Source organism: Heteronotia binoei, chromosome 18 (assembly GCF_032191835.1).
Source record: "Heteronotia binoei isolate CCM8104 ecotype False Entrance Well chromosome 18, APGP_CSIRO_Hbin_v1, whole genome shotgun sequence".
In the NCBI taxonomy this organism is placed as follows: domain Eukaryota; kingdom Metazoa; phylum Chordata; class Lepidosauria; order Squamata; family Gekkonidae; genus Heteronotia; species Heteronotia binoei.
In genome coordinates, this window is record NC_083240.1 from 21,102,215 (window position 1) to 21,129,358 (window position 27,144).

At 47.7% G+C, this 27,144-nt stretch overlaps 1 protein-coding gene across 1 annotated transcript; it reads left to right on the forward strand.

Annotated features, from left to right (window-relative positions):
• On the forward strand, positions 1-26,811 carry RNF207 (ring finger protein 207). Its single transcript, XM_060259624.1, has 17 exons — positions 1-191; positions 6,014-6,143; positions 7,472-7,616; positions 8,204-8,285; positions 9,975-10,050; positions 11,587-11,712; positions 11,925-11,971; positions 15,030-15,102; positions 15,532-15,600; positions 16,014-16,082; positions 16,890-17,011; positions 21,808-22,000; positions 23,690-23,875; positions 24,345-24,396; positions 25,590-25,707; positions 25,961-26,053; positions 26,523-26,811. The coding sequence occupies exons 1-17, from the start codon at positions 1-3 to the stop codon at positions 26,809-26,811; spliced, it is 2,061 nt and encodes a 686-aa protein (XP_060115607.1).
• The last annotated feature ends 333 nt before the right edge of the window (positions 26,812-27,144 follow it).

The window sequence follows — 27,144 nt, forward strand, 5'->3', positions numbered from 1 at the left end:
ATGTCTGGTGGAATTTTCTCTCCCTTGGAGAACCTGTGTGACTTGGACAATGCTAACTGCCACCCACTGGTGTGTTTTCTGTGCCACGAGCAATATGAACATCCCTGCCTCCTGGATTGTTACCACAACTTCTGTGCCAGCTGCCTGAGGGGCCGAGCCATTGACAGTCGCCTCACATGTCCTCTCTGTGGGTAAGAACCACCTTGCCTCCCCACTCAAGAGGCACAGGCCAACTTTCTAGCGGGGACTGCCAACTTCCAGATGGTGGCTGGGGATCTCCTGGTATTACAACTGATCTCCAGGAGACTTAGAAAATGGCAGGTGGAGTCTCTGGCATTATACCCCACTGAAGTCTCTCCCCTCCCCAAACCCTGCCTCAGGCTCCACCTCCAAAATCTCCTGGCATTTCTCAACCCAGAGCTGGCAATCTGATAACCATAGTAGAAGGGTAGGGGTGGGGTGAGTTTGGTGTAGTGGTTAAGTGCACGGACTCTTATCTGGGAGAACCGGTTTTGATTCCCCACTCCTCCACCTGCAGCTGCTGGAATGGCCTTGAGTCAGTCATCGCTCTCACAAGAGTTGTCCTTGAAAGGGCAGCCTCTGTGAGAGCTTGCTCAGCCCCACCCACCTCACAGGGTGTTTGTTGGGGGGGAGGAAGGTAAAGGATATTGTAAGCCGTTTTGAGACTGATTTAGAGAGAAGGGCGGGGTATAAATCTACAGTCTTCTTCTAATGTCTCAGCCCAAATTAGCATTGAGACCACAGCTTCTGGGGGGGGGGCAAGGTACAATGCCACTGAGCCCACCCTTTAAAGTAGCCATTTTCTCCAGATCAACTGATCTCTGTCGTCTGGAGATTAGTCATAATAGAGAGAGAGCTCTCCAGCCACCACCTGGAGGTTAGCAACCCTAGTTCTGGCTTGTACCAGAAACAAGTGTCATGTGGATATATAGCAGGTGTGAAAAGCAAATTATGCTACAGCTCAGAGGCTCAGCTTCCAGGTGGGGCCTGGAAAGCCCCTGACATTTCAACTGATTCCTAACTAGAATGATCAGTTCCTGTGCAGGAAGTGGCTGCTTTGAAGGAGGAATACAATGGCATTAACTCTGCTAAGGCCCCTCTTCTTTCCATAGGGTTGCTAACTCCAGGTTCAGAAATACCTATATGGTTGCCAGCCTACAGGGGGGGCCTGGAGATCTCCCGCTTTTACAACTGATCTCCGTCTGGCAGAGATCTGCACCCCTGTAGAAATGACTGCTTTGGAGGGTTGACTCTATGGAATTGTACCATGCTGAGGCCTCTCCCCTCCCCAAACCCTGCCCTCTCCTGGCTCCATTCCCAAAGTCTCCAGGTATTTTCCAACATAGACTGGGCAACCCTACCTATTCCTGGAGATCTGTGGGAAGTGCATGGGAAAGTGGAGTTTAAGGAGGGGAGAGACCTATAACACCATTTAGTACACCTTCCAAAGAAGCCGTTTCCTCCAGGAGAAGTGGAATAAATATTTTGAATAAATAAGAAATAAATGATTCATGTAGTCTGGAGATCAGTCGATATTCTGGGAGAACTCCATCCCCCACCTGGAGGTTGCAGCCAAAAATACAGAAGAGTTGGTTTTTATATCCTGCTTTTCAGTACCCGAAAAAGTCCCAGAGCAGCTTATAATCGCCTTCCCTTCTTCTCCCCCCCCCCCCGAAAGACACTCTGCGAGGCAGGTGGGGCTGAGAGAGCTCGGAGAGAACTTGTGACTGGCCCAAGGTCACCCAGCTGGCTGCATGTGGAGGAGGAGCGGAGACTCAAACCCGGTTCTCCACATTAGAGTCTGCCGCTCTTAACCACTACACCGCACCAGCTCTCACTTCTGGCTGACTTTGGGCCAACTACTCTTTCTCGCTCAGCCAGCCTGACTCACACCATTTTTGCAAAGCTAACACAGTAAACTACATATGCTGGCCTGACATCCTTGGAGGAAGGACAGGATTTTAAAAAAACTGATGTTCCAAAACAGTGAAACACACAGAGATGCATTAGGCAACCTCCTATGGGATACTTTGTGCCCCTCGGAGGCCTTAATTATTGCATTAATTTACTTTCTGTGGCATGCTGGCAGTCATCTCGCGGCACGCTAGTGCCCCTTCTTTTCCAGGTTGGAGATTACTGGCATAGATCAAAAGGCATTGACTTCCTAAAAAGGGAAGAAGAGGCAGGTGTCTGGCCTTTGTCCCTGCCTGTGAGGCACCCATATCAGGTTTGTGTCTGGCTGCCAAAGGCATCCGAGACTTCTTCGTGATTAGCGGAGATGAAGCTGAGAGCCGGCTGCAGGATATGCCCGCAGAAGCAGTTGAGAAATTGGAGAGGGGGGGTGCATTTATTGTTCTTTTCTCTGGCTCGAGTTCCCCTTTTCCATCCATAGAATAAGGTTGTTGATAGACTTATTTTTAGCCCTTGCTTTCGCATCCCAGGTCCAAAATAAACAAATAAACCCAAGAAAACAAGGATGTCAGAGGTTTCCTCTTTTGTCTGGGCTCCTGAAACCCGAAACCTGTATCACAATGGGCTTCATCTGTCAACAGCTGTGGAGCAGGGAGCCTCTGCTTTTAACAGGAGGAGGGTTTTTTCAGTCCCAATCCAGGAGAGCTGGCGCTGGGACCAATGAAGACTCAGCACCAATCCTCGAATGCTTAATGCTAGGGTTGCCAGCTAGAGTTTGAGAAATTCCTGGAGATTTGGGTATGGAGCCTGGAGAAGGCAGATCGAGGGGAGGGGAGGGACCACAGGGTATGTGGGTGCCAGCATCCAGGTGGGGCCTGGGGTTCCCCAGAATTACAGTTCATCTCCAGACTATAGAGATCAGTTCCCATGGAGAAAATGGACGCTTTGGAAGATGGACTCTATGGCCCTGTACCCCACTGAGGTCCCCCGTTAGCCTCCCCAGGCTCCAGCCCCCAATCTCCAGGAGTTTCCTAAACTGGATCTGGCAACCCTACTCCCGCCCCCATCTCCCACCAGTAGCCAACGGGGACTTGACAACCATAGGGGGATATAATACCATGATAGAGTCCACACTGCAGGGTTGCAAACTCTGGATAAGGGGATTCTGGGAGATTAGCGAGGAGCCTCAATAGGGTACAATGCGATAGAGTTCACTCTCCAAAGCAGCTGTTCTTTGGGGAACTGGAAATCAGATGTAATTCTAGCAGATCTCCAGGCCCAGCCTGGAGGCTGGCAACCCAAACTTTCTAAAGATGTCATTTCCTTCAGGGAAACTGATCTCTGTCGTCTGAAGATCAACTGTAATTCTGGGAGATCTCCAGGCCCCGCCTAGAGGCTGGCAACTCCAAGTTAGCTCTCTCTGGGCTCATTCTAAAACACCCCCTCTCCTGCCCCTTTTATTGCCCATTCTGCGCAGTTATCCCTCAGCAGCAATTCACCAGTGCTGCACACAAAGCAGTTATCCTTACTAACAGATCGGCCTGAGACGGGGCTGCACTCCTTGCTTGAGAGTTAAGTCCCACTGTACTCTGTGGGACTTCCTTTATGACTAAATGTGCATGAGGTCATGTTGTGAGAAATATCTAGGACAACTTTATCCCATCCTTCTTGAAGGGAGCTCAAGGATCCATGTCCCCCCCCTCATTTTACCTTCACAACAACCCTGTGAAGTAGATTAGGCTGACAGAGGGGGACTACTTCATGGTCACTAGCAAGCCTCAATGGCAGAGCAGGGATTTGAACCCAGGTCATGCAGATTGTAGTCCAGTCCTCCAACCACTACACCACTTAGACTACTAAGAATTATCTATCTGGGACAGACTAGAAGTCAGGGTCTTTGTCTCCGACAGTGGCCAATCTGCAATCGTTTGGGGTCTGACCCCAGTCTCTGGGGTTCTGCAGTATTCTGCTGGAAATTCCAGCATTGGGTTGGAGACCAAAAACAGCTACTCAGTGCGTTGAATGTGGTCTGAAAAAGGGTTTCACTTCCTCTGTCTGTGTACATACATAGCCTAGCAGGATTTTGAAGCAATACAAAACCTACCAAAAACTGACTTTCCAAATGCAGAACAGGTTCACACCTCAAATATTGGTGGGGGGGGGGCACAGAAACACAGACTCCAGCCTTGCTTATTCAGGCTAATAGCCACCGAAAGACCTATCTTCCAAGAGGATTCAGCACTGCGAGAAAGCCCTAAAAATAGCAGGTGGCAGGACTTCCTTGGGAGAAGAAATCTTGCCCAGGGGATGTGAGTTAGTGATAAGAGAGTGAGAGAGATACCCTCCTCGTGCTTTAACTACTATCCCAAAATAACAGCAGCCAGGAGTCCCAGGAATGAAAATAGCACTGGGATCCCTGTCCTGTTCTGAAGCTATAGCAGTGTAGTGGGGTTAGAGTGCTGAACTATAATTTGGGAAATGCAGATTCAAATCCCCACTTGTGCCATGGGAGCTTGCTGAGTGACCTTGGGCCAGTCATGCACTCTCAACCGAACCTACCTCACAAGGGTGTTGTGAGGATAAAATGGAGGAGAGCAGAATGATGTAAGCTGGCATGTAGAAATGAAATAATACATCAAAAGCACACATTTTAAACACCCATGACCCTCTCTCAAAAACATGCGTTTGATCCTGAGTCGTAAACTGAGGCAGCAAAAAGCCAGATGTGGCAAGCAGAGGTTTGGCTGATTCTGGCAAATCAGTGTTATGCAGGGGTGGATTTCTAGCAGGAGCTCCTTTGCATATTAGGCCACACCCCCTGAATGTAGCCAATCCTCCAAGAGCTTATAAGGCTCTTTTTCGTAAGCTCTTGGAGGATTGGCTACATCAGGGGTGTGTGGCCTAATATACAAAGGAGCTCCTGCTAGAATTCCACCCCTGGATGTGAACTCCAACCTGCCTCCTTGCATCCCCAGGCATCAGCAGACCAGATTGTTATGCCCATCTCTGCAGCATTGGGCGAAGCAAATAAAGTCCTGGAATGCTGATCTGTCATATGGGGTTCATCATACTGTGACCTACCTTACAGGCTTGCTGTAAGGTAATAATTCTCAAATGGGGTGCCATGAGAGATCTACTAGTGTGCATTGAGAAATACATTAAAAATAGAAGTCTCCTGGGAGTTCATAGAAGGCTGCCCACTGTGTCTCTGCCTGATCTACCACACTGGCCTTGCCTTCTACCAAAATAATGTATACATGTAAAAAGTTTTTATCAAGCCATTGGTCCAACTTGAAAGCCAGCGTGGCGTAGTGATCAGAGCATCTGGGAGACCCAGGTTCAAAACAACACACTGTTGTGGAAGTTTACTGGGTGACCTTGGACCAGTCTCTCTTTCTCTCTGACTAACCTACCTTGCAGAGTTATTGTGATGATAAAATTGGTGTAGAGAACAGTGTAAGCCACTTTTGGTCTCCGCTAGTGAGAAAGGTAGGGTAGAAATGAAGTAAATAAATCCGTAAACTCATTTCCCTACCATTTTGCCAGCAATGACTCCTGGGCTAAGGAATGTTTTCTTTGTCATCAAAGATCCTTCAATAGGAGATGTTGCCAGGGAGTGAACCTAAGGCCTTCAGCATTCAAAGCTCCGGTACAGTAGAGAAACAGCAGAGAAACTGCACATGGTTTGGTTTCAACATGGGGACATTTTCCCAATGTGGACTTGTTGCTAGGACTCCCAGACCACCACCACCTGGTGGAGGCAGAGATCTCCCGACCCCAGGCCATGCGCTCCAGCTATCAATCAGCTTGCCTTGAAAATTCTACCAGGAGTCACCATAAGTCAGCTGTGATGAAGGAAGGAAGGAGCTGTAAGACGGAGTCCCAGGTTTTACTAGATTGGCACTTGGAAGAAGCGCTGCACAGATGCAAAGGCTGCAGGGCACTTACCTGAGTGATTGCTCCATTAAGCAAAGTGGACTTTACTTCCTGGCTAGAGGATTTGGGTCTTTCTTTTCATTTTCTTTTGCTCACATGCGTGAAGACCCAGGTGCCATCTCTAGCCTGCATTTTTCTTCTGCAGACACCAGTCCATTGTGAAAGGGAGCGGCCTGCCCCCTGAGGACCGGCTCCTCAAGTTCTTGGTGGACAGCTCAGGGGATTGTGAGGAGGAAGCACAGTGTGCGAATTGTGACCTTCAGTGCAAGAAGCAGGTAAAGGAGTGGTCCTGGTAGCCTCACAGCTCTTTTCCCCAGGCCCTGGTGCCGCTCAGAGCTGGGCCAGGAAACTTACAAAGGCCTAACTAAGCATAACACTGTCCTCATGTCATATCCAGGCCCATCACAGGGACTCACAGTCACACATTTGATAGAAAGTCCCCTCCAGGGAACTCTCAAGCATGCAAGGCCCCGATTTCAAGTGGCACAGTGGAACACGGGGGAAAGGGGTTTAAGTCTCCCTGCTGTACTGTTTTCCCAACAAGAAACAACACTGTGCTGTGCTGAGAACCAGGGTGGTGCAATGGTTAGAGTGTCTCAGTAGGATCTGGGAGACCAAGGTTCAAATCCCCACTCTGCCATGGAAACTTGCAGGGTAGCCTTGGGCCAGTCACACTTTCTCAGCCTAACCTACCTCCCAGGGCTGTTGTGCGGAGAATATGGAGGAGGGTGTAAGACCACTGAATGTCATCTTTAAATTGTATTGAAATTAGCACCCAAATTGTTTTTAACTTACGGTAATTGTTTTTAACTTTAACATGTTTAACTCAATGTTTTATTGTTGTTTCATTGTGAACTCCGAGCCACCCTGAGCCTGCTTTGGTGGGGAGGGCGGGATATAAATCAAATAAACCTAACCTAAGCTATTTGGAGTCCCCACTGAGGACAGGGTAAAAATGCAGTAAAATAATAAATAATTGCTCCATTGCAGGCTCCACATGTTTCCCCAACAGGGCAGGCAGCCTCCCATGACTCATTTCAGATTTGGAAAACAGTGCAGGGGAAGGTCTAAAGCCCCATTTCTCCAGTCTAAAGATTAAGAGTGATATTGATCTTGGGGGTGGGGGGGAATCTACCCTGAATCATTAGTGAGCACAGACCATTCCCACTTTTGGAGGACAGCACCTGCCACTGATGCTTTTTTGAAAATCAGGATATTCACATTCTTTAAAGGCAGGGTGTTATGGGTGGATTTTTTTTTCTTTAGCTGTAAACGAAAACTACCTTATTTCAAGTATGAGGTAAACTTGTACTGAGATAAGCTGTAAACACAAGACAGCGAGAAGCCATATGTCAGTCTGCCTGGCCTGTTGCCCACATTAAGTCTCTGAGCAAGCTGCTAGTTTTTCTGACCACCTTAAAAACACATCTCAAACAAGAGCACTGCATAATGTAATGCTTTTAAAAAAGTGTCGGTGTAATGCATGACTTCCAATATCCACTTGGGTCACCTACCTGTTTATCCTAGTTGCCCTTTGTAGAAAGTGTCTTGCCATTGCTTTCAGGCCAGCCAGCAAATTTTGCTTTCTAACCACCTGTCTTAGGAATTGGACACCATGTATTTCTGCAATACTTGCAACCAGCCCCTCTGTGCCAAATGCCGTGAGGACACCCATAAAGCCAAGATGTTCTCCCGCCATGAGATCGTCTCATTGACCAAGCGCACCAAAGACATCCACAAGAAATGCCGTATGTGATCCCCACACATTCCTGCTATAAGCAGAACTTGTCAGTTCACCATATGCTGTCCATCCTTAAGGACAGGGAGGGACCAAAAGCATAGTCCACTTTCTACCGGTTGTCCTCTGGCCAAATTTCCCATGGACCACCTAGCAACTGTGGGCTGGTGGGATTCTCACAAAGAATAGTGGGTCTTGGGGGTGACCCTACGAAACCATATTGGTGTTCTTAAGTGGACAGACAGACGGAAAGAAGTGCCAACTCAAGAGCACTTAAAGCAACATTTAAAAAAAATTAAAATCATTTTCCCTGCACTATGCTTGAGGACAACAGGTTCCATCTTTGATTGACATCCCCTCTCTCCTCCTTTTCTCCCCTCCCGTTAAACCCGACAGATTGTACACCACTCCCCTCTTTTACGCCATCTTTTATTGCATTGCTATTTGTTCTATCGTTAGTTTTACTTGCTGTTTTATTACATTTATTGTATTTCTGTTTAGGGTGTTTTTATTGTGATGTTACCTGCTCTGAGACTGGAAACATGGAGAGCGGGATACCAATCCAATAAAATAAAAATTTACTTCCATTTCTTTCAGCACTTCATGAAGAGCTCTACATCATGTTCTCCACGGAGAAAAAATCCATGCTGTGCATTAACTGCTTCCGGGACATGCCAGTGTGAGTGGCTGTTTGTTTTCCTGACTAGCTAGCTGGCAGGCTACGGATGTGGCATGGCGCACAGCAAGCAAAAGCAGACAGAGTGAGGCATGTGGTTGGCCTGAAGAGTTTACAGAAGAGACAATGGAGGGAGACGGGAAAAACTGTGGGGGGCAGTGATGTATGCAAACTGCAGTTACTCTGTTACAGCTCAGAAGAAGATGATGATGATATTGGATTTATATCCCGCCCTGTACGCTGAATCTCAGAGTCTCAGAGCAGTCACGATTTCCTTTACCCTCCTCCCCTCACAACAGACACCCTGTGAGGTGAGTGGGGCTGAGAGAGCTCTTGCAGCAGCTGCCCTTTCAAGGACAACTCCTACAAGAGCTATGGCTGACCCAAGGCCATTCCAGCAGCTGCAAGTGGAGGAGTGGGGAATAAACCCTGGTTCTCCCAGATAAGAGTCCGTGCATTTAACCACTACACCAAACTGGCTCTTCCAAATATATATCAGAACAAAGGAGGCAGACAAAAACTGCATGAGTCCATGATGAGAAATACAGAAAGCCCGCAACAGTATTCCAGAAGGCCAGTCTAAGGATGCTGGGATGCTTGGTACTTGGCATGGAGATTCTGGGGATGGCCAGTGTCACCCAATGTGTTGATGTCACATCCAGGTTTTTAGGCCGATGTGATATCACGCATCACCAGGAATCATTTGGGGGTTGGGCCTTTTCTCCCACAGCTCAGAGGAGTTAGGGCAGAAGGGAGGGTTCAACTACCAGAAGGTCTCCTGCTATAAGTGGGGAAATTTTGTCCTTAGGCCTAACAAACAGCCAAGGGGGAGTCAGGACAGAATTTTCAGACAGCCGGGAACCTCAGCAGCATCTGCTTTATCAACAAGAATTTTGGAAACAGGGCTGTCAGAACTTACTGAAAATGAAGGAAGCATCTGAGAGGAAACAAAATCCAAGGAAGAACTGAACAGGTATTCACTCTGGAAGAAAAAAAAAAAAAGAGACCCATTGTCACACAGGGTCCATCTACACGTTTTAGAGCCACTGTTGGCCCTGTTGTCAAATTTGCATGTAGCCATGTAAATAACTGTAAATTTTATATAAAGAGCAAACAGTGGCTCCCTTGGGGGCTAAGGATGCCAAAATGGCAGAAGAGAGAGGTTAAAATGTCTGGTCTCTTTGCCTGCTGCAGTTACAAGCAGAAAAGAGCTGGTATGCATTTGGGAGACACAAAATTCCCATTGCGCATGCAATGCGATGGCCGTTATGTTGTTCCCCACAGACATAAGGACTTTGTAATGTGCCACAGGACTGGACCCATGGGTTATCTACTCAGAGAAGCTTCAGTTTTTGAGCCAAACGGAAGGATGAATTTCTCAGACACCATGGACAATTAAACAGGGGAACTCTTTTGCCCCAGGATGTTTGCTTTTAAACAGGGCTTTTTTTGTAGCAGGAACTCTTTTGGATATTAGGCCACCCACCCCTGATGTAGCCAATCCTTCAAGAGCTTGCAGGGCTCTTTGTACAGGGTCTACTGTAAGCTGTGGGAGGACTGGCTACATCAGGGGTGTGTGGCCTAAGATGCAAAGGAGTTCCTGCTACAAAAAAGCCCTGCTTTTAAATGTATTGGGTGGTGCTATTAATGGTGTGATCTTAATCCCTCATTTTCTGGTCCTTCCTCCTCTAGGGAGAGCAGAGCACACTGCATTGACATTGAGACGGCCTACATGCAAGGCTGCGAGAAGCTGGACCAGGCCGTGATGGTGGGTACAGAATCCAGGCAGTTCCCTTAGGACCCTGGCAGTGCCATTCTAAGCTGAATTACTTCTTTCTACACCCATTGACTTCAGTGGACTTCGATGGGGATAACTCTGTTTAGGATGGCACCATGGGATTATGAACTCTCTCAGTAGCAGTGAACACTAGAAACTGCCTTAGACAGGATCAGACCCTCAAAGTCAATATCGTCTACTCAGACTGGAAGCAGCCCTCCAGGGTCTCGGGCAGAGGTCTTTCACATCACCTTCTGCCTGCTCCTTTCAACCGGAGGTGATAGCAGGCCTTTTTTTGAGCAGGAACGCACAGGAACGGAGTTCCAGCTGGGGTGTGTGTGGCCTAATAGGCAAATGAGTCGCTGTGAAATTATGGTGATGTCAGGAGGTGTGGTCTGATATGCAAATGAGTTCCTGCTGGGCTTTTTCTACAAAAAAATAGCCCTGGTGACAAGGATGGAACCTGGGACGTTGTGCATTACCAGGCAGAGGCTCTACCACTGAGTCATGCCCCTTCCTCCCAACAGTAGCTCCTTGGGGCTGAGTAGAAACAGCAGCATGTCCAAATCTGACTTTCCTGGGGCGGGGAACAGCTCTGGCCAGGGAATCCCATCCTGGCATTGCTTGGAAGGTGGAAGATATAAAGCTGCAAGGGGACAGTCTTCAGGTGAGGGCAGAGATGTTCTGCCAGGCCTGTGGTTGAGGTCAGCAATGGTTTCCATCTGGCCTGGCAGTCCTATCCCTTTCCTCTCCCACCCCCCACCCCGGGGTAAGGTCACAATCTCAGCACCATCTGAACTTGTTTCTGTAGTTGGAGATAATAAATATGGAGGTGTTTGTGAGTTTCCCGCATTGTGCGGGGGGTTGGACTAGATGACCCTGGAGATCCCTTCCAACTCTATGATTCTGTTATTTGTTTTTATTGTTTTTAACTGGATTTGTATATATCCACCTGTTGGAACTGGTGGCCTGGAGGATATTCAGAGAATAAAGCCGTCCTCTGTCTTCCTGACTGCTGGTATTCCAAGGAGGTCTCCCATCCAGGTACTTGCCAGAGTCAGCCCCAATTAGCTTCCGAGATCTGATGAGGTCAGGCTTACCTGAACTATACAAGTCATGGCAATCCCTTCTTATAGGCTCTTAAGCATTGGTTAAATGGTTTTTGTGTTCTCTATGCTCTAACTCCCCCGGTAAAACCATGCTTCGTAACTGCACATCTCTGTATTAGCAAGTCTCATCCCCAAGGAAATGTGTAACCAATGCAGCTTACCTCTTGCAAAGAGCTCTGGCTTGACCTAGCAAGCTCAGCTTTTGCAAGGCCAGTTTTCCTCCTGTTGCAATGTCGTTTTAGAGAAGCAATGATATAAGCATGGAGGAGGATATTGAAATCCAGAAGTTATCTGGAGGTAGACCGGGCTGATCTGCGAATGGGAGTGAGTGTTGTGAAGCCTCCAGGCCACCACCTCAGTTTCCTGCCCTTGCAGCTTTTCACGCACAGCCTTCTGCCTATGTTCATGCCCTGCCTAGGCTGTGAAAGAGCTGCAGACTTCCACGCGAGAGGCCATCGTGCTCCTCAAAGCGATGATCGAGGAGGTGCGCAACAGTGCGGATGAAGAGGAGACAGCCATCAACTCGCTCTTCAGTAACATGCAGGTGAGGAGAGGTCAGAAGTCCAAGGAGACATGGTCTCCTTTTCTTGGGGCTTCCTGGAAGTAGAATAAAGAAAGTAGGACCAGCCTTTTCATTTCTAGTCGATCGTCAGGAGGTGCTGCATCCAAGACCATGAAAGAGCAGACAGAGAGCCTCCCTGTGAGCGGTCATCTTGTCAAGGGACTTATCTTATTACTTATCACTTTTTTTTGCAGGACAGGCTGGCAGAAAGGAAGAAGATGCTTTTAAAAGTGGTCCAGAGGTAAGAAGATGTGAGTTCCTATCCTTAGCAGGAACTCTGCCTGATTTCTGTGGGCATATGCAAACCTATTTCTACTGCAAATAAAGAAAATTGCCCTGCCATTACCTGGGTGTCACAAGAGAGGCAGGAGTCCAGTGTGGTGTGGTAGTTAAGAGTGTCAGACTAGGTTCTGGGAGACCCAAGTTTGAATTTCTGCTTGTGCCATGGAAGATCATGGGGTGACCTTAGACCAGTCCCACGCTCTGAGCAAAACCTGTCTCACAGAGTTCTTGTGAGTGTAAAACAGAGGAAAGGAGAATTATGTAAGCCACTTTGGGTCCTCACTGAGGAGAAAGGCAGGGTACAAATTAATTTTTAAAAAATACAATTCTTCAAGATGGCACCTCCATTATTTATCTACGCAGATCCATCTCTCCATTATCAAGTACAAGGGGACAGGTTTCTGCCCCAACGAGCTTACAGTGTAAAATTTGATTTAGGGGAGACAAGAAAGAGTGGGAAGGGATTTGGGGATAAATAAGAAGAAAAAAAGGCCTGTCCATTCCAGTTACTTCAGCTTTTAGTTTCTGTGTTGGGAGGGAGACTCATGGTGTTAGATCCCCTAAGTTTCTTTCTCCAGCAGAGAAAGGAAGGCCTCCTTAAAAAAAAAGAATGAAATACTTCTCTAGGTGAGGGGATATTTTCTCCAGGAAAAAGTCATTCTTCCTTGGAGGAAGCCTTTGTCTGTTGAAGGAAGACTTAACAGGAGAGAGTGGTGCCAAAGACTTCATGGAAAAGTAAGTTTGGGGACAAAGAAGTAAGAGAGGCCTTCTGTTGATCAATGCCCCTTGACTCCCTTTACTCCTCAGATTTAGACTGTCAGATGTTTGGGGCTGGATGCTGTCTTGTTTTGCCCACAGTACCGTGTAATGTTTTATGTATACCAATGAAATAAATAATAGCGACCCATCTTGCAGCCATTATCCAGCTGGTGAGATATAAACTCCTTTTGCAATATGAGTGATCTGTTCAAAAATTAGAAGTGATCTGTTCACTTTGCTGTCTATTTCTGAGAAGAAATCATGCTTCAGTAGTGTCGTAAAAGTTCCCGTGCAATTGGGAAGCAACAGCACCCTCTAGCGTCAGCATTAATATCATAGCACTTGTAGCACTATTTCCCAAAACTTTGGACAGCAGAGAGGGGGTTTCTCCTGAATTTAGGCTATGCTTCGCAATTACCCAAAAATCATGTGAAAGAGTAAGTCACATACTTGCTCAAGTAATCTCACTTTCTATTGATGGCAAGGACCTGCTAGAGAGAATCTTTGGACAGTGACTCGTGCAGAAGTACAACAGGAAGCCTTCTCTAAGGGCAGCATATTCTTGTGTCATCCACTAGGAACCGTTTAGTGATCCAACCAAACTCAATGCAGAGAAGCAGCAGAATTTCCCACCCCATCCCTCTACCTCTTCCAAGCAGACATTTGTTTTGTCTTCGTGTTCTTCTCTCCACACATGCAAAGAGAAGTTTGATTGATGCCTCCACACTAGCAGCAGATCTTTCCAAGAAGCTGGGGGAACACGGCAGCTCCAGAGGGGCTCATGACACAGCAGGGGGAACTTCATGATCCACCTATGAGTCCTTATCCCATGGATCAAAGACTACTGGTTAAACCCATCAAATAGTAAAACACCCATGTGACAACACATCAACACCAGGCATCAATGAACGTACAGCATCAAATATACCAAATGTCAACAACTGGGAAAAACCAATGCATATCCAGCAATAAGAATTAACGCTCTGTTGTGATATATTGCAAAGCAACACACATAAATAGAAAGTGAGCCAGCAGTCTTTTTCAGAAGGGCCTCCTCTCAGAGATGAAAGTGGTTACCCAGTAGGGAGATTTCCTGGATTACTGCCTGGGTACTGCTGTCTACCTGTAATAGTGCACCACAGCATTCAAGCTGAAAGAAGAATTCGTTGTCCCCCACTCAAAAGCAAAATGCAAATGAATGCATTAAAAACCTGCAATTAAAAGGATCAAATAATGTCCCCAATTTTAAAAATTGCAATGAACCATTTCCAAGATGAAATTGAAATTAAAGGCACTACGGGGATGGAGGGAGCCACAGACAAATCTTTTTAAAAAAACAAACCTCCAAGTCCCTGGAAGGGGGAAAGTTCTAATAGCCAACTGTTCACTCTTGGAAGATAAGATCCACTCAAAAGCAGCAGCGAAGACCTAGGGACTGAGCATGCCTATGGAAATAGCTCAGAACAGTTACAAATTTCACAGAGAACCATGAAGGGGGGAGGGTCATAACAGATGAATCACTTTAAGTGAATGAGAACAACTCTTATGGGCCATTTAAACTTCCCCAGTTTGCTTATTCATTTGCTTCACTTATACTCAGCTTTTCTCTCTTACCTCTCATCTGGTTTTGGCCCTGACAGCTTTCGGTCTTTGCAGCTTGCACATATTACAACGGCAAGGCAGAATGCTGAGCACTGATGAGGAATGGAAGGACAAGCATGGTCCTCACCAATGGGTCAGCATAGATGCAGCAGGACAACCCACCCTCAGGAGGCTGGCTGCTGCATCTCTGCATGAGTCACTTGTGTGTCCCTGTCTCCTCCCCAAGCAGGAGAAACACTCAGCAGAGTGACTCCTTCAGAAAACAAAAAGTGAGCTGTCCTGACAGACTTTTTAAAAACACACTCACAAAACCCTTTCTAGACATGAGAGTGGAGCGCACCCCCAGTTTTTAACCCAGGGGAAAGGTATGTCTCAGCAGTGTAGATATTTATGGAGGCATCAAGAAGATCAAGCATCAGAAAAAGTAAGTTTGGGGTTGCCTGCTTGGCACCTAATACCTGATGCAGACACAATTGAGTGCTTTGTAGGTTTTGTCGATTCCCAAATCGAGCATTTTAGAAATGGGCGGCAGTAGGGCAAAGCTGGCCAAATCTTAAACATTATGGCCCCTATAAGAGTCAGGCTGATCACAGCTCCCAAATGAACAGTGGTAGAGTTACATCCCAGTTTTAAGATGATCTTTTGGGTATTTCCAGCCAGTACGAAGAAAAAGAGAAGGCCTTCAAGGAGCAGCTAACCCACCTGGCATCCCTGTTGCCCACTCTCCAGGTAAGGCAGGAGGGACTCTGTACATGGGGAGTTATGTGACAGGCAGAAATTCAACAGGTCTGGTTTTCCTTTTCCATGCGCCTCCATCTCAGGAAAGACTACACCAATTGCGCAGTGTGGTGTGGTGGTTAAAAGCGGCTACCTCCAATCTGGAGAACCAGATTTGATTCCCCACTCCTCCTCCCCATGCAGCCAGCTGGGTGATCTTGGGCTAGTCTCAATTCTCTCTGGATTCTCTCAACCCCACCTGCCTCATAAGGTGCTTGTTATGGGGAGAGGAAGGAAAGGCAATTCTAAACCACTTTGGGACTCCTTGGGGTAGAGGAAAGAGGGGGATAAAAACCTACTCTTTTTCTACTACAACTATCCAAGGGGATGCTGTATGTTTTTATTGAGGGAGAAGGTGTGACTTTTAGCCTTTCTGTCTAGGTCCATCTGGTGACCTGTTCTGCTTTCCTGAGTTCTGCAAACAAAGCTGAATTCCTGGATTTAGGCTATGTAAGTGCAACCCATCAGCCGGGACCCCAGCACCTACTGCTGTGCTTCCTGCGGCCTCCTTCCTTCTTCCGCAAAGCACCCTTCCCTCTAAAGCACAGAATCAGTTCTGGCTTACCTCCACCTCGCTGGAACAGGAGATGTTTCAGAAAAGTCCAGAAGGCATCAGCTTTATATCTTCAGGGACCACTAAAAAGGCCTTTCCTGTGTGCAGGAAGCAGTCTTACTCCAGGGCTGAGTGCAACACACCTGTGCAAATTCATTCAGTGCCAAGCTGTATCCTCTACAAACTTTGATGGAGGGTATCTTTCCAGCAACAATTTGAGCCCTTTTTTGTCTGGAAACACTTGGGATGGCTCTTGTTACAGTGGATAGTGAATTCCATAATGCCATCTAATCCACATCTCTGATTTCAGCAATTAATGGAGAGGTTGCAGAAAATTGTCAAGCTTCCCCATCGGATGAGGCCCTCCCAAACAAGCAAGGTAAGGGGAGTTATTGCTTTCTTTGCAGAATGAGCAGAGCTGGGAAGCTGGGATTCGAAAAGTTTGGGGTAAAATATTTGCACTTCACGGTTCTCCTGCATCCATGCTTTTCTTTTTCCTTGCTTCCCCCCGCCCCTTTTTTTTGCTTCTTGTATTCTGCCTTCCTGTCTAGTTTATTCTGAGTATTTTTAGCAAAAATAAAAAACCCACACACACAGTGGCTTCCTAAGATAGTATTTTGATGATTGCAGAGAAATGAAAAACACTTGTTTCTGATTTAGCAAATTTGCATTCTCGCTGCAACAGCGATTCCTTTGGTGATGATCAGTTCTTTTCGTGATTACAGGGGAAACAGTCATGCAGGGGGAAATGGTGCACAATCGTAAACATTAAGCCAACTTGGGAGATATCTGGTAACTCAAGATTTTTGTACCCAGCAGCGCCTAGATAGGAGCCGAAGAGGGCAGTTGTGCATTTCTGATATATGAGAGCTGCTGCTGCTGAAAATGGCAGCCCTGTGTTCCATTCCGTCCATCTTTGTTTTATGTAATAAGTTATTTGTACCCAGATGTTTCAGCATAATGCACGCCTTCAGTCTGCATGGCTTGTTGTCACTGGTGGGGCAGATAAACAATTCTGTGACACCAGGTTTTTTACACAGTACAGAGAAAGGGCAGAACTTGACAGAGGGACTTCCATTTTCTGAGGAAGTCCTGTGCCCAATGATCAAGTCAATTTACAGGAGAAAAACTTAATAAGTTTGCCTGCTTTCAGGATGCCCAGTCATCCTCACCATTTTTCTTCCAGATCAACACCGAATACAGAGCCGAGTTTGCACACTGCCTGGAGCCCCTGCTGCTCCTCACTCCACGTCGCTCGGTTGTGGTGAACGGAGGGAGCATTGGGCCTGGGATGAGCAACGGAAACATGTGAGTCGCCCACTCTCTCCATGTCATGTGTGGGCAGGCACAAACACAGGGTGGCCACTTCAGTTGGGGGTAGGCCAGAATGCTTTTTTTGCTGGGTTGTGGGTCAAAAATAAAAATAATGGGACATAAAGTTCTTTAGGGAGAGTTGATGTCGTGTCTACTGGCTTGGACACTACTACTGAGAGCACTGAGGTTCAAAGCAGGGTTTGGATGCAAAATATAGGAATGGGGATCAGAGACACACACTAGAGGAACAAACGCCTGGGATCCACCCTATGATTGTGCTTTAGCAGCCGTTCTCAACTGGATTGGCTTGTCCACAGCAGGAAAATCTGGTTGCAAAATTTATTTGTGACTCAGCAGTAAGACACTATCCAGTGGCATATAATGCAGGACTGGTCCAGCTTGCTTTGGGAAATCTGTCAGTCTCTGGATGCCGGGCAAGACCAACCCTGCTCCTCACATCAAAAAAGGGGACAATAGGGTGAGTGAGACCAGCCATGACTGCAGTGTGCGTTGTAAACTGTAAAGTGACTTGGATAGCCCAGGCTAGACCGATCTCATCAGATCTCAGGAGCTAAGCAGGGCGAGCCTTGGCTAGTATTTGGATAGGCAACCTCTGAGGAATGCCAGGACTGCAGTGTGGAGGCAGGCAATGGCAAACCACTTCTGAAACATCTGTTGCCTTAAAAACAGGTCTAGCTCGTCATCTAGTGGTGGATAAAGCTAAAAGAGCTAGAGCTTCTGGCTGCCAGACAGTCTTAGGATCTCCTGGCTATACTACACACAATCCCATATGATAGTTATTAATTTGTAATGTAACAGGGCATGACAGGTGCAGAGTTCCCTGTTTCAGATGCGCTGCCAGCGTAGAACAGAACTTCCATATTCCAAGGCAGTAAACCTCTGTTCTATAAGGCAGCATTGGAGGAAAGCCCTGGCCTCCACTGTTAGCCTTCCAGGGGGCAACTGGCTGTCCAAGACATGAAGCAGGATGCTGGACCAGATGGACCACTGCTCTGATGCAGTAGGGTTTGGTTTTATTTTTTAAGTTCTCATACGTTGAAGTGCTAAAGGCAGAATGGAGAAACGCTGAAGCTAAAATAGGGCAATTTGATCCCACCCAGTGTGTTAATTTAGCCACGAAGAGCAATCATGCCAGGGTGGAGGGACAAGCATAGACAGAGGCACTGTTTCTACTAGGGAAAAGGGGGTTTCTAAGGATTTCCCAGTGCCATTTCTTTTACCAGAAATGCTCCCCTTTGGGAGTCAGTTTTCCCAATGCAGGAGGGAGACACACAGCCAAGCTTAAAGCTGCCCACTGACTACAGAAATGGTGCCAAGAGAAAGATTTACAGCCCTCCTCCCCAGCAGCCTGGCTCCATACCGAGGGCATCCCAATGCCTGCTTTATGCAACTACATTACACAAAGAGAAATCCCATCGTGGATCCCCAGGGCTGTGTGTTGCTTGGTGGTGTACAGTCGTCACCATCCCCCCTACTTCACTTACCCTTGAGCTGGCAAATGGCAACATCGGGTGTCCTTGGGACACCAGAGGGCAAAGCAGCCATCCTGATTAGCCACAAGTGGCAGTTCCTGGAATGGAAGGGTGTCCGAGCTGGGCACTGCTGCCTAAGAGCTTTCCCAGTACAGCTGGCATTGGATCAAAGACAGGGAAGGAAGAAAAGAAACACCCTTTCTGAGTCCCTTAGGCTCATACGCCCTGCAAACATAATAGGAAACTACCTGAAAATCTCACAAAGCACCACTATCAGTGGGCCAGTTCACCCATTATAGATCTCAGGTATATACTCCAGGGTTTAAACATACACCTTAAAAATGCAGTGTGTGAAGGAGCGCTGAGTGTACCATCCAGACATGTTCATCAGAGAGCCAAACAACTACAGATCCCCAACAAGCGTACAGCTGGGCTGTTTCCATGTGGATGTTTTGCTCCACCCTGGCTTCCTTTTACAGCAGCACTTTTGATAGGAGATCCACATGGTGTCACTTCCATTTGTCCTGCTTTGGTGTTTTTGCTTTGCTGCAGCCAGTATGGTTTTGGGGGGAAGATTGCAGTCACCTGGATGTCACATGGACAGGAAGCTGTGCATTTTTGCACTACTGCCATTTTCCTTACCTTAATCACTGTAGGAGCCATTCTTCTCCCCCCATCCGGGGTGTTTTTTCCAGACTTAAGAGGAAAAAGTAATTGACATGTCACAATACCACTATAATGCTGTATTGCATCCCGGTACTGTTGCACAGCTTTCATTTTTTACAAAAAAAAAACCCTCTAGCCCTTTACGTTGTACAGTTATAAGGGGAAAGGTACAGGCTGCATATGAAAAAATACAAATTATATTCTCTCATGCCTCATTCCAGAGCTGAGGGGTGGTGGTGAGCCATTTATTTTTATATATTAAACACCTAGCAAGGTATTGTGCAAAAATTAAATGAGGATGGTACCTGTCAATGTAGAAAACAAGACACTAGAAATGAGAATAGGAGCTTGGCTACCTAAGATACAAGATGCTGAACAGCGGACTGATGCACCCAAACAATGGCTAAGTCCTCTGGGGCGGGAGGAAAAGCTCCTGAGGGCCAGATGTGCTTCCCGGGCCACCATTTGCCCTCCTCAGCTGTAGGTGCTTCCCAGCCTGTCTTGCCCTTGGCCTTCTGCTACAGCAGCTCTCTTTGCTCCGGCCAGCAAGCCTCTCTGCCTTCACACCCTCAGTTTACCTGCAGAGTAGTTCGCTACCAAAATCCCGCCCCGAGTGGGCAGTCTGCACATCCCTATTTTTATCAGAATTTCACAGAACTGTCCCCGGCTCTGTTCCCTGGCACTGGATATATTTAGGAGCATTGACATCACGCCCCCCCCCCCTCACTCCACTACAGCTGCCGCCCTCATAGGCAAAAGGTCCCTTGCTCCAAAACCTTTTTGGAGGAAACAGCGATGGGCTCTGCAGCAGTGGGCATCCAGGAGCCCTTTCCTCCTCTCTCCAGAGAGAAACAACGGAGGTAGCAAGCACTCCCAGGCTGCATGTCTTTCAGGTCAGTGGCTGCAGGGAGAGGCCAGCTAGAAGGGAGGAGCCAAGGGGGAGCTGCAGTCTGCAGGAATCTTCAGTAAGTGGAGAAATCTAAGCATGAGGCATGATTGGAGAGCAGGTCAGGTGGGTTGTGCCTGCACCCTTTATCTGGTGGTGTGAAGTCCTTGCCTTCCTTATTCCCATCAGAAGTTCTGCTGATCCATGTTTCACCAATTCTCAACAACTCTAGAACCTGCATTAGAAGCGATTGGGGTCTAATGCACAGTTTCCCACTGCCCCCCGCCGCCCCCAGTTATCTGACTCCACTGAATTTTATTCAAGAAAGGGCAAAAGGACAAAATTCTTATGCCTTTTGCTCTGTGAAAGCAGCGGAAGATAATCTCCATGAATATTTCAAAGGAAAGTTACTAGTCAGGGGGTGGGAACAGTGGCTCAGTGGTAGAGCATCTGCTTGGTAAGCAGAAGGTCCCAGGTTCAATCCCCGGCATTTCCAACTAAAAAGGGTCCAGGCAAGTAGGCCTGAAAAACCTCAGCTTGAGACCCGGAGAGCCGCTGCCAGTCTGAGTAGACAATACTGACTTTGATGGACCGAGGGTCTGATTCAGTATAAGGCAGCTTCATATATCCATATGTCCAATTGTCCTGCATGAACCATTGCATCAGTGTTAAAATCCAGATAAAGATGACAGCAGCTCATCCTTGGTTGCAAAACAAATCTTTGACATATTCTGAAGCAGCCTGGGGTGCTGGCTGGGGTCGCGAGCAGATGGCAGGGACCTGCGTTTGAATCTTCATGCCAGTATGGAATTTGGTCACCTTGCCAAGTTCATGTCTTCCCATGTTAAGCTATTTACAAAATGGTTGCAAGGGGAACAAACGCTCTGTAGTGGTTAAAGACCGTGCTAGGATCTGGGAGATCCAAGTTCAATTCCCTGCCCTGCCAGAAAGTTTGCTAGGTGCCCTTGGGCTCACTCTCAGCCTCGCCTACCTTGCAGGGCTGTTGTGAGGATGAGATGAGGAATGGACATACCTTGCACACTGCTCTGAGCTTCTTGGATTGGGGGGGGGGGGGGAGGGAATCCGATAGGACAGAATTGGGAAACCTTTCCCAGTGTGCATATCCCAGAGCTTCTTAGTGGAAGGGTGTGATCCTATTGCAAATACTTACAAATCATTCCAGATAGGCAATGATCCACCTACTGTTTCCTCCTAGAAAGCACATTATTTTCTCTTTGTCTGTCTGTTCAGGCAGTCTTGTCCACACTGTCAATGAACCACACCCGGGATGATGGGAGTGGCATTTCCCAATCAGAGGATATGGCTTTCAAGCACCTCTGAAACCCGGATGCCTTTTCTCCAGAAAAGAATGGCATTTGAATCAGAGTCCTTTGCAGTAACACCCAGACATTAAGATATTGAGATATTGGATTTATATCCCGCCCTCCACTCCAAAGAGTCTCAGAGCGGCTCACAATCTCCTTTACCTTCCTCCCCCACAACAGACACCCTGTGAGGTGGGTGGGGCTGGAGAGGGCTCTCACAGCAGCTGCCCTTTCAAGGACAAGCTCTGAGAGAGCTATAGCTGATCCAGCTGCAAGTGGAGGAATGGGGAATCAAACCCGGTTCTCCCAGATAAGAGTCTGCACACTTAACCACTACACCAAACTGGCTCTCCACACCAAACATGCCTCCTGGGTGCAGTGCTCTTCTTTTTAAAAATCTCCTCTCTCGTCTTGCTTCAGGATGTCCGGAGGCCCTTGTTCCAAGACCCTGATGGTGTCCAGCTGCCCTTCTGCTTGTGAAAAGATGTCTCTGACAGGCTCTGTTGTCCGGAAGCCAACGATGCACCGTTATATCAGCACCAAGGTCTTGCTGGCTGAGGGCGGAGACACATCATTCACGGAGCACTGCCGCAACTACGAGAATATGTACCGGGTGAGGAGAAAATGGCCTGCATAGCCCTGACTAATCCCCATCTTGTCTGAGCTGGAAAGCTAAGCAGAGTCGTCCGCCCCTGGTTATTACTTGGATGGGAGATCACCAAGGAAGGCTAGGGTTGCTGTGCAGAGGAAGGCAATGGGAAACCATCTCGGCTCATCTTGTGCCTTGAAAAGGTCCTAGGATCACCATAAGTCGCTTGTGACTGAATGACACACAGTTATAAGAAGGGGAAACCTGCTGGGAGACTCTCAAAAGTTTATATATACCCTGAAATGCCTGTTGGGTCTCTAAGGTGCTAGTGGATTTGACTCAAATTGCTCCTTGTGGGTTTCTTGATACACCTTGCCTGGCAAACAGGATTGCAAAAACTGTACTGGGTGTTTATTGTGGGTGTTAAATACAAAATTAAGAGGACGTCATAAGTTCCAGTACCAAATGATTAAACATAACCTCTCAGATTCTGGACCCCAACATGCATTCATGTGCTAGACTTAAACCCTGCCTTTCCATAGCCATGCCCAAGGTGGCAAAGGAAAGGACTAGTGCATAAAATACCTGCAAAATTCATTCACCAAATCAGTCAAACATATTCATTGTATTTATCTAATCCTGTACACTTCAACCCTTATTAATTGCTTTGATTTACCCTTGGCAATCCACCTTGAGTCTCAGTGGTTCGTGGTTTGCAAAGTGATGTTAACGAACTGAAGAGCCACTATGAATTTTGATGCAGCTTGTGGCAGGGCAATTCATGAAGAGGAGAAAACAGGGGCTTAAATGGCTGTGTGCCTTTTAAAACCCTGCTTTCTGCTCTTCATGAAAAACAGCTGCTCTGCTGCTTGGTTTAAATGGCTCCAAGTCATTTCACCCCTAGCTTTCTGCTAGCTGCAGCTTTTGGCTTTTCGTGGCAAGCAGAAAGCAAGGGGTAAAATGCCTCCCAACCATTTCACTCCCTGCTTTTTGTTCATCACCAAAAGCTCAGAGCCATTTAAACCCCTGCTTTCTGCTCCCCACCACTTTTCATGGAGAGAGCAGAAAGCAGGGATTTAAACTTTAAATGGCTCACAAACTGATACAAACCAGTTTGGTTTGCAAACCAGCCTGTCTGTTCGTGGTTCAGTTTGCAGTTCAACCACAGGCCAAACTGCAAAAATGTGATTTGTGCACATCTTTAGTCAGAATCACAGAGCCCTGTCTGCTGGGTTGCAAGCCCTGATAGAACTGCCACATGGGGTAGGGGGATGCTATTTGAAAGAACCTGCTGCTGCTAGAGCCCATGTGGCAAGTGCAAAGGTGCCATACACCCTTTGTGCACAAGCTGAGAGGAACAACAGGGCAATGAGGCAAAGGGCAGAGAGGCAAAAGGCACTGCTAGGGGAGGAACTGGGAAAGAGCCTGCTAGCTGGCTAGCCACAGCTGCATAAGATCTGGCTGAGTTGATTTCTCTTCTGCTGCATGCCCAGAGGCATGAACCAAAGCACAAGAACCAACTGTCTCTTGGCATTCCACGTTTAGCCTAAGGGTCATAGCCAAGAGCTGAGTAAAAGATCTGACAGTGACCCAGAAAGAAAAAGAGAAGATCTGCTCTTCACTCTTCTGGTGTTGTGTCTTTTGTAGAGAGAAAAGTGGGATATAAATAATCTGAACGGTTCAAACTCGCTTCCTTACCGTGTTTCATCTCAGGTCCTCCAGACAGAGATTCAGAACCTGAAGGATCAAGTGCAGGAGCTCCACCGCGACCTCACCAAGCACCACTCCCTCATCAAGACGGAGATCATGAGCGAGATCTTACAGAAGTCCCTGCAAATGGACGTGCAGATCGCTTCCGAGTACTCATCCGTGGAGATGATGAGGAGCATGTTCGAAGAGGTACGCCCAGGAATTTATTGTAAGGGGAACTCAGCTTGGTGGTTTCCTTTTTCTTAACCGGAGCAGAGCCAAGAGTGTGTATATAACCACACAAGCTTCAGGGGAGGAGCCATGGCTCAGGGGCAGAGCATCCGCTTGGTGGGCAGATGGTCCCAGGTTGAATCCCCGAGTAGTGTTACTGCTCTGCATAACGCATTGTAATTAGGGGAGGGCAGAGTCAACGGGTGGAGCACCTTTGCCTTCCACCTCCTCTTCACCCTGCTTCCTAGAAATCTTAGTTGGCAATTCATCTTGGCCTCTGAGATCTAGCAGGCATTTCCCACACCATTTCAGAAATTTCTTGGGCAACTTAAAGTTCCCCAAATGATACAACATTCTCAGGAGGCCGCACACTCCAGATTCTTTGTGCACCTGTAGAATCATAATCCATGCATACAGTCCTGTGTGTGGATGACTCTTTGTTTTACAGTCATGGGAAGAAACCTACCAGCGCGTGGCAAATGAACAAGAGATTTATGAAGGTAAGTGCAACATTAGGGGTGCTTCCTATTTACTCTTGTTAGCGTAGCGCTCCCTGGAGGATCACTTTGACTGTCCCAGGCTGTTTGTGCTGAAGGCAGCTGCAGTTTCTGCAAATGCAAACCAGTAGACTGGAATTCACTTTGCTGCTGCTGGGCAAAAAAACCACCACCTTCCAAAAACCAAGACCAGGCTGTAGAGCACAGACAGTCCCCTGACCCCCCCTACCCTACCTTAATTCATTCAGCAGGAAACAAAGCAGGGACCTTCTGGTGCCAAAAAAAGGATGGAATGGATAATTCACCAGAGTTCATACAGCACTGAACAAACAAATCAAAGCCAAATCAAAAGGCCACAAAAAGTGCTGCCAGTCATTTCATCGGAGACATTTTCCAGAACCCAATAGCAGCCTGGTGACCTGTTGATTACAGGCCTGAAATGCTTTTACTACACACAAAGGATTGTCACCATATGGCATTGTGTGTAGTATAACCAGGAGATCCTAAGACTGTCCAGCAGCCAGAAGTTCTAGCTCTTTTAGCATTATGCATCACTAGGTGGCAAGCGGGACATGTTTTTAAGGCAAGAAACATTTCAGAGGTCCTTGTCACAACCCTGGCATTCCTTGGAGGTCGCCCATCCAAACACTAGCCAAGGCCAACCCTGCTTCCCTTTCAAGACCTGATAAGAATCGGGCTAGCCTGGAAAAGAACAAAGAGGCTTGCAGTATCTTTAAAACTAACATGCTCACGGCGGCAGGAGCTTTTGTAGAAAGAGCTTGCTGCATCAGATCTTTTGCGATTCAGATGTCAGACTAGGATTGGGGAGACCCAGGTTCAAATCCGCACTCTGCTGTGGGAGCTCGCTGGTGGACCTTGGGCCAGTCCCACTCTCGCAGCCTAACCCACCTTACAGGGTTGTTGTGACGATAAAATGGAGGAGGGCAGATGACGTAAGCCGCTTTGGGTCCCCTTTGGGGGAAAAGTTGGGGTATAAATGAAGGAAATAAATAAGGAGTGACTGGGTCAAAGGTTAATCAGCGAGCTTCCACGGCATAGTGGGAATTCCATCACTCGGATTCCCAGACCTTAGCCTGACACTATTCTACCATGCTGGCTTCTAGCAAGGCCAGCACACCCCACATGCAAAGCTTTGGGCTTGACTGCTATGTGCTGCTCCTTCCTTCCTCGTCTAGCCCAACTGCATGACCTCCTGCAGCTGAAACAAGAAAACAGCTACCTGACCACCATCACCAAACAGATCGCCCCCTATGTCCGCTCCATCGCCAAAGTGAAGGAACGGCTGGAGCCCAGGTAGGCGAGCAAGGAACTGACCTCGCATGTTCTAGCATCGATTTCAAGGTGGGAGGAGAGAAGGGGACCCCAATCAAGTCTGGGAGACAGATTCACCATTGGCCGTATGACTCAATGCTCTCCATTCCATTGGGATTGCATACTGTATCACCTATTAGGCATGGAAGTGGGAAAGAAAGCGGCTTCCTCTGGCTCAGTTGCCCACCTGCCAGAGTCTCCTGCTTCCCTGACCTCCCTGTTTCTGGATGTTCAGGTTGCAGGAACCAAAGGAGAAAGACGGCCAGACTGAGAACTTGCTTAACATATATGATGACAGCACGACAGTGACCACTGATGTTCTCGACAGGTATTGTATCAGCTTCCAGTAAAGAGCGTGGTTGGACCCCAGTGGGTCTGCCCTGGGAGTAAAGGGAACGCATGTGAAGGAGCAGGGTGGGAGCTTGCTCATCCACTTGCACGTCTCCTGGCATATCACAGCTGTGCACAGAGGAAGCCAGCACTCTTGGGTTCCCCCATCCCCACAACTGTCCCCACAAGCAGGAAAGAATGGGTGTTGTGATGTGCTGGCCCTACGCCCTTGCAACTCCTCCTGCCAAGCACGGAGACTTCCTTTGACCCAGGGGACCCTTCTCCTTCCTGGAAAGATGGGAAAGTGAGAAGCCAGCATGCCACTGTGGAGTGATCTCTGCTGCTTCAGTGCATCACGTTTGAACCTGTAAGTGGCCTGCCCAGACAAGAGCGCCACGTGCTTCATCTGTAGCCCTACTGTCCCATCATTGTGAGACTATGCTCTTTCTTCCCCTCTTCTTTCCAAGGACCGACCTGAGCAATGAAATTGCTGAAGGCCGAGAGAGGCCCACGGAATCCAAAGCAGAAAGCTGTGCTCTCAACCTGGCCGCTGAAGACCCACCACTGAAAAGCAAAGACTGTTGCAAGAGCTGGTCAAAAGGCCAAGGAGGCAGCCCCACTGTGAGCAGCGGGGGCAGCAGGTCAGGCGGTGAAACGCCTCTAGTGTCAAATGCGCACGGCTTCATTAACACTGTGGAGGACTGCCTGCAGGGCTGGGCACTAAACAGCAGCAGCAACCAAAATAATTTAGCATGAAGGTAGCCCAGATCCCACACAACCCGTCTAAGCCATGGACGTTGGCGATATTTCTTTGGCAGAAGTTTTTCCTGCTGCTCCTATGCAACTCCTCCTGTCAAGCAAGACTTCCTTTGACCCAGGAGACACAGAGAAGTGCAAACAGTCACACGTGGCCCTACTAGAAATCGCTGGAAATCTTATTCAAATTCTTGGTTTCTGAGTTTGTACCAAGTGTTGCCTGTACAATTCCAAGCACAATATGGGCTAGAAACTTTCTTTAAAGGGCAAAGGGGAGAATGAAAGCTGAGATTCTCAAGTGTGCACATTTTTTGCCCAATATACCACGTGTAT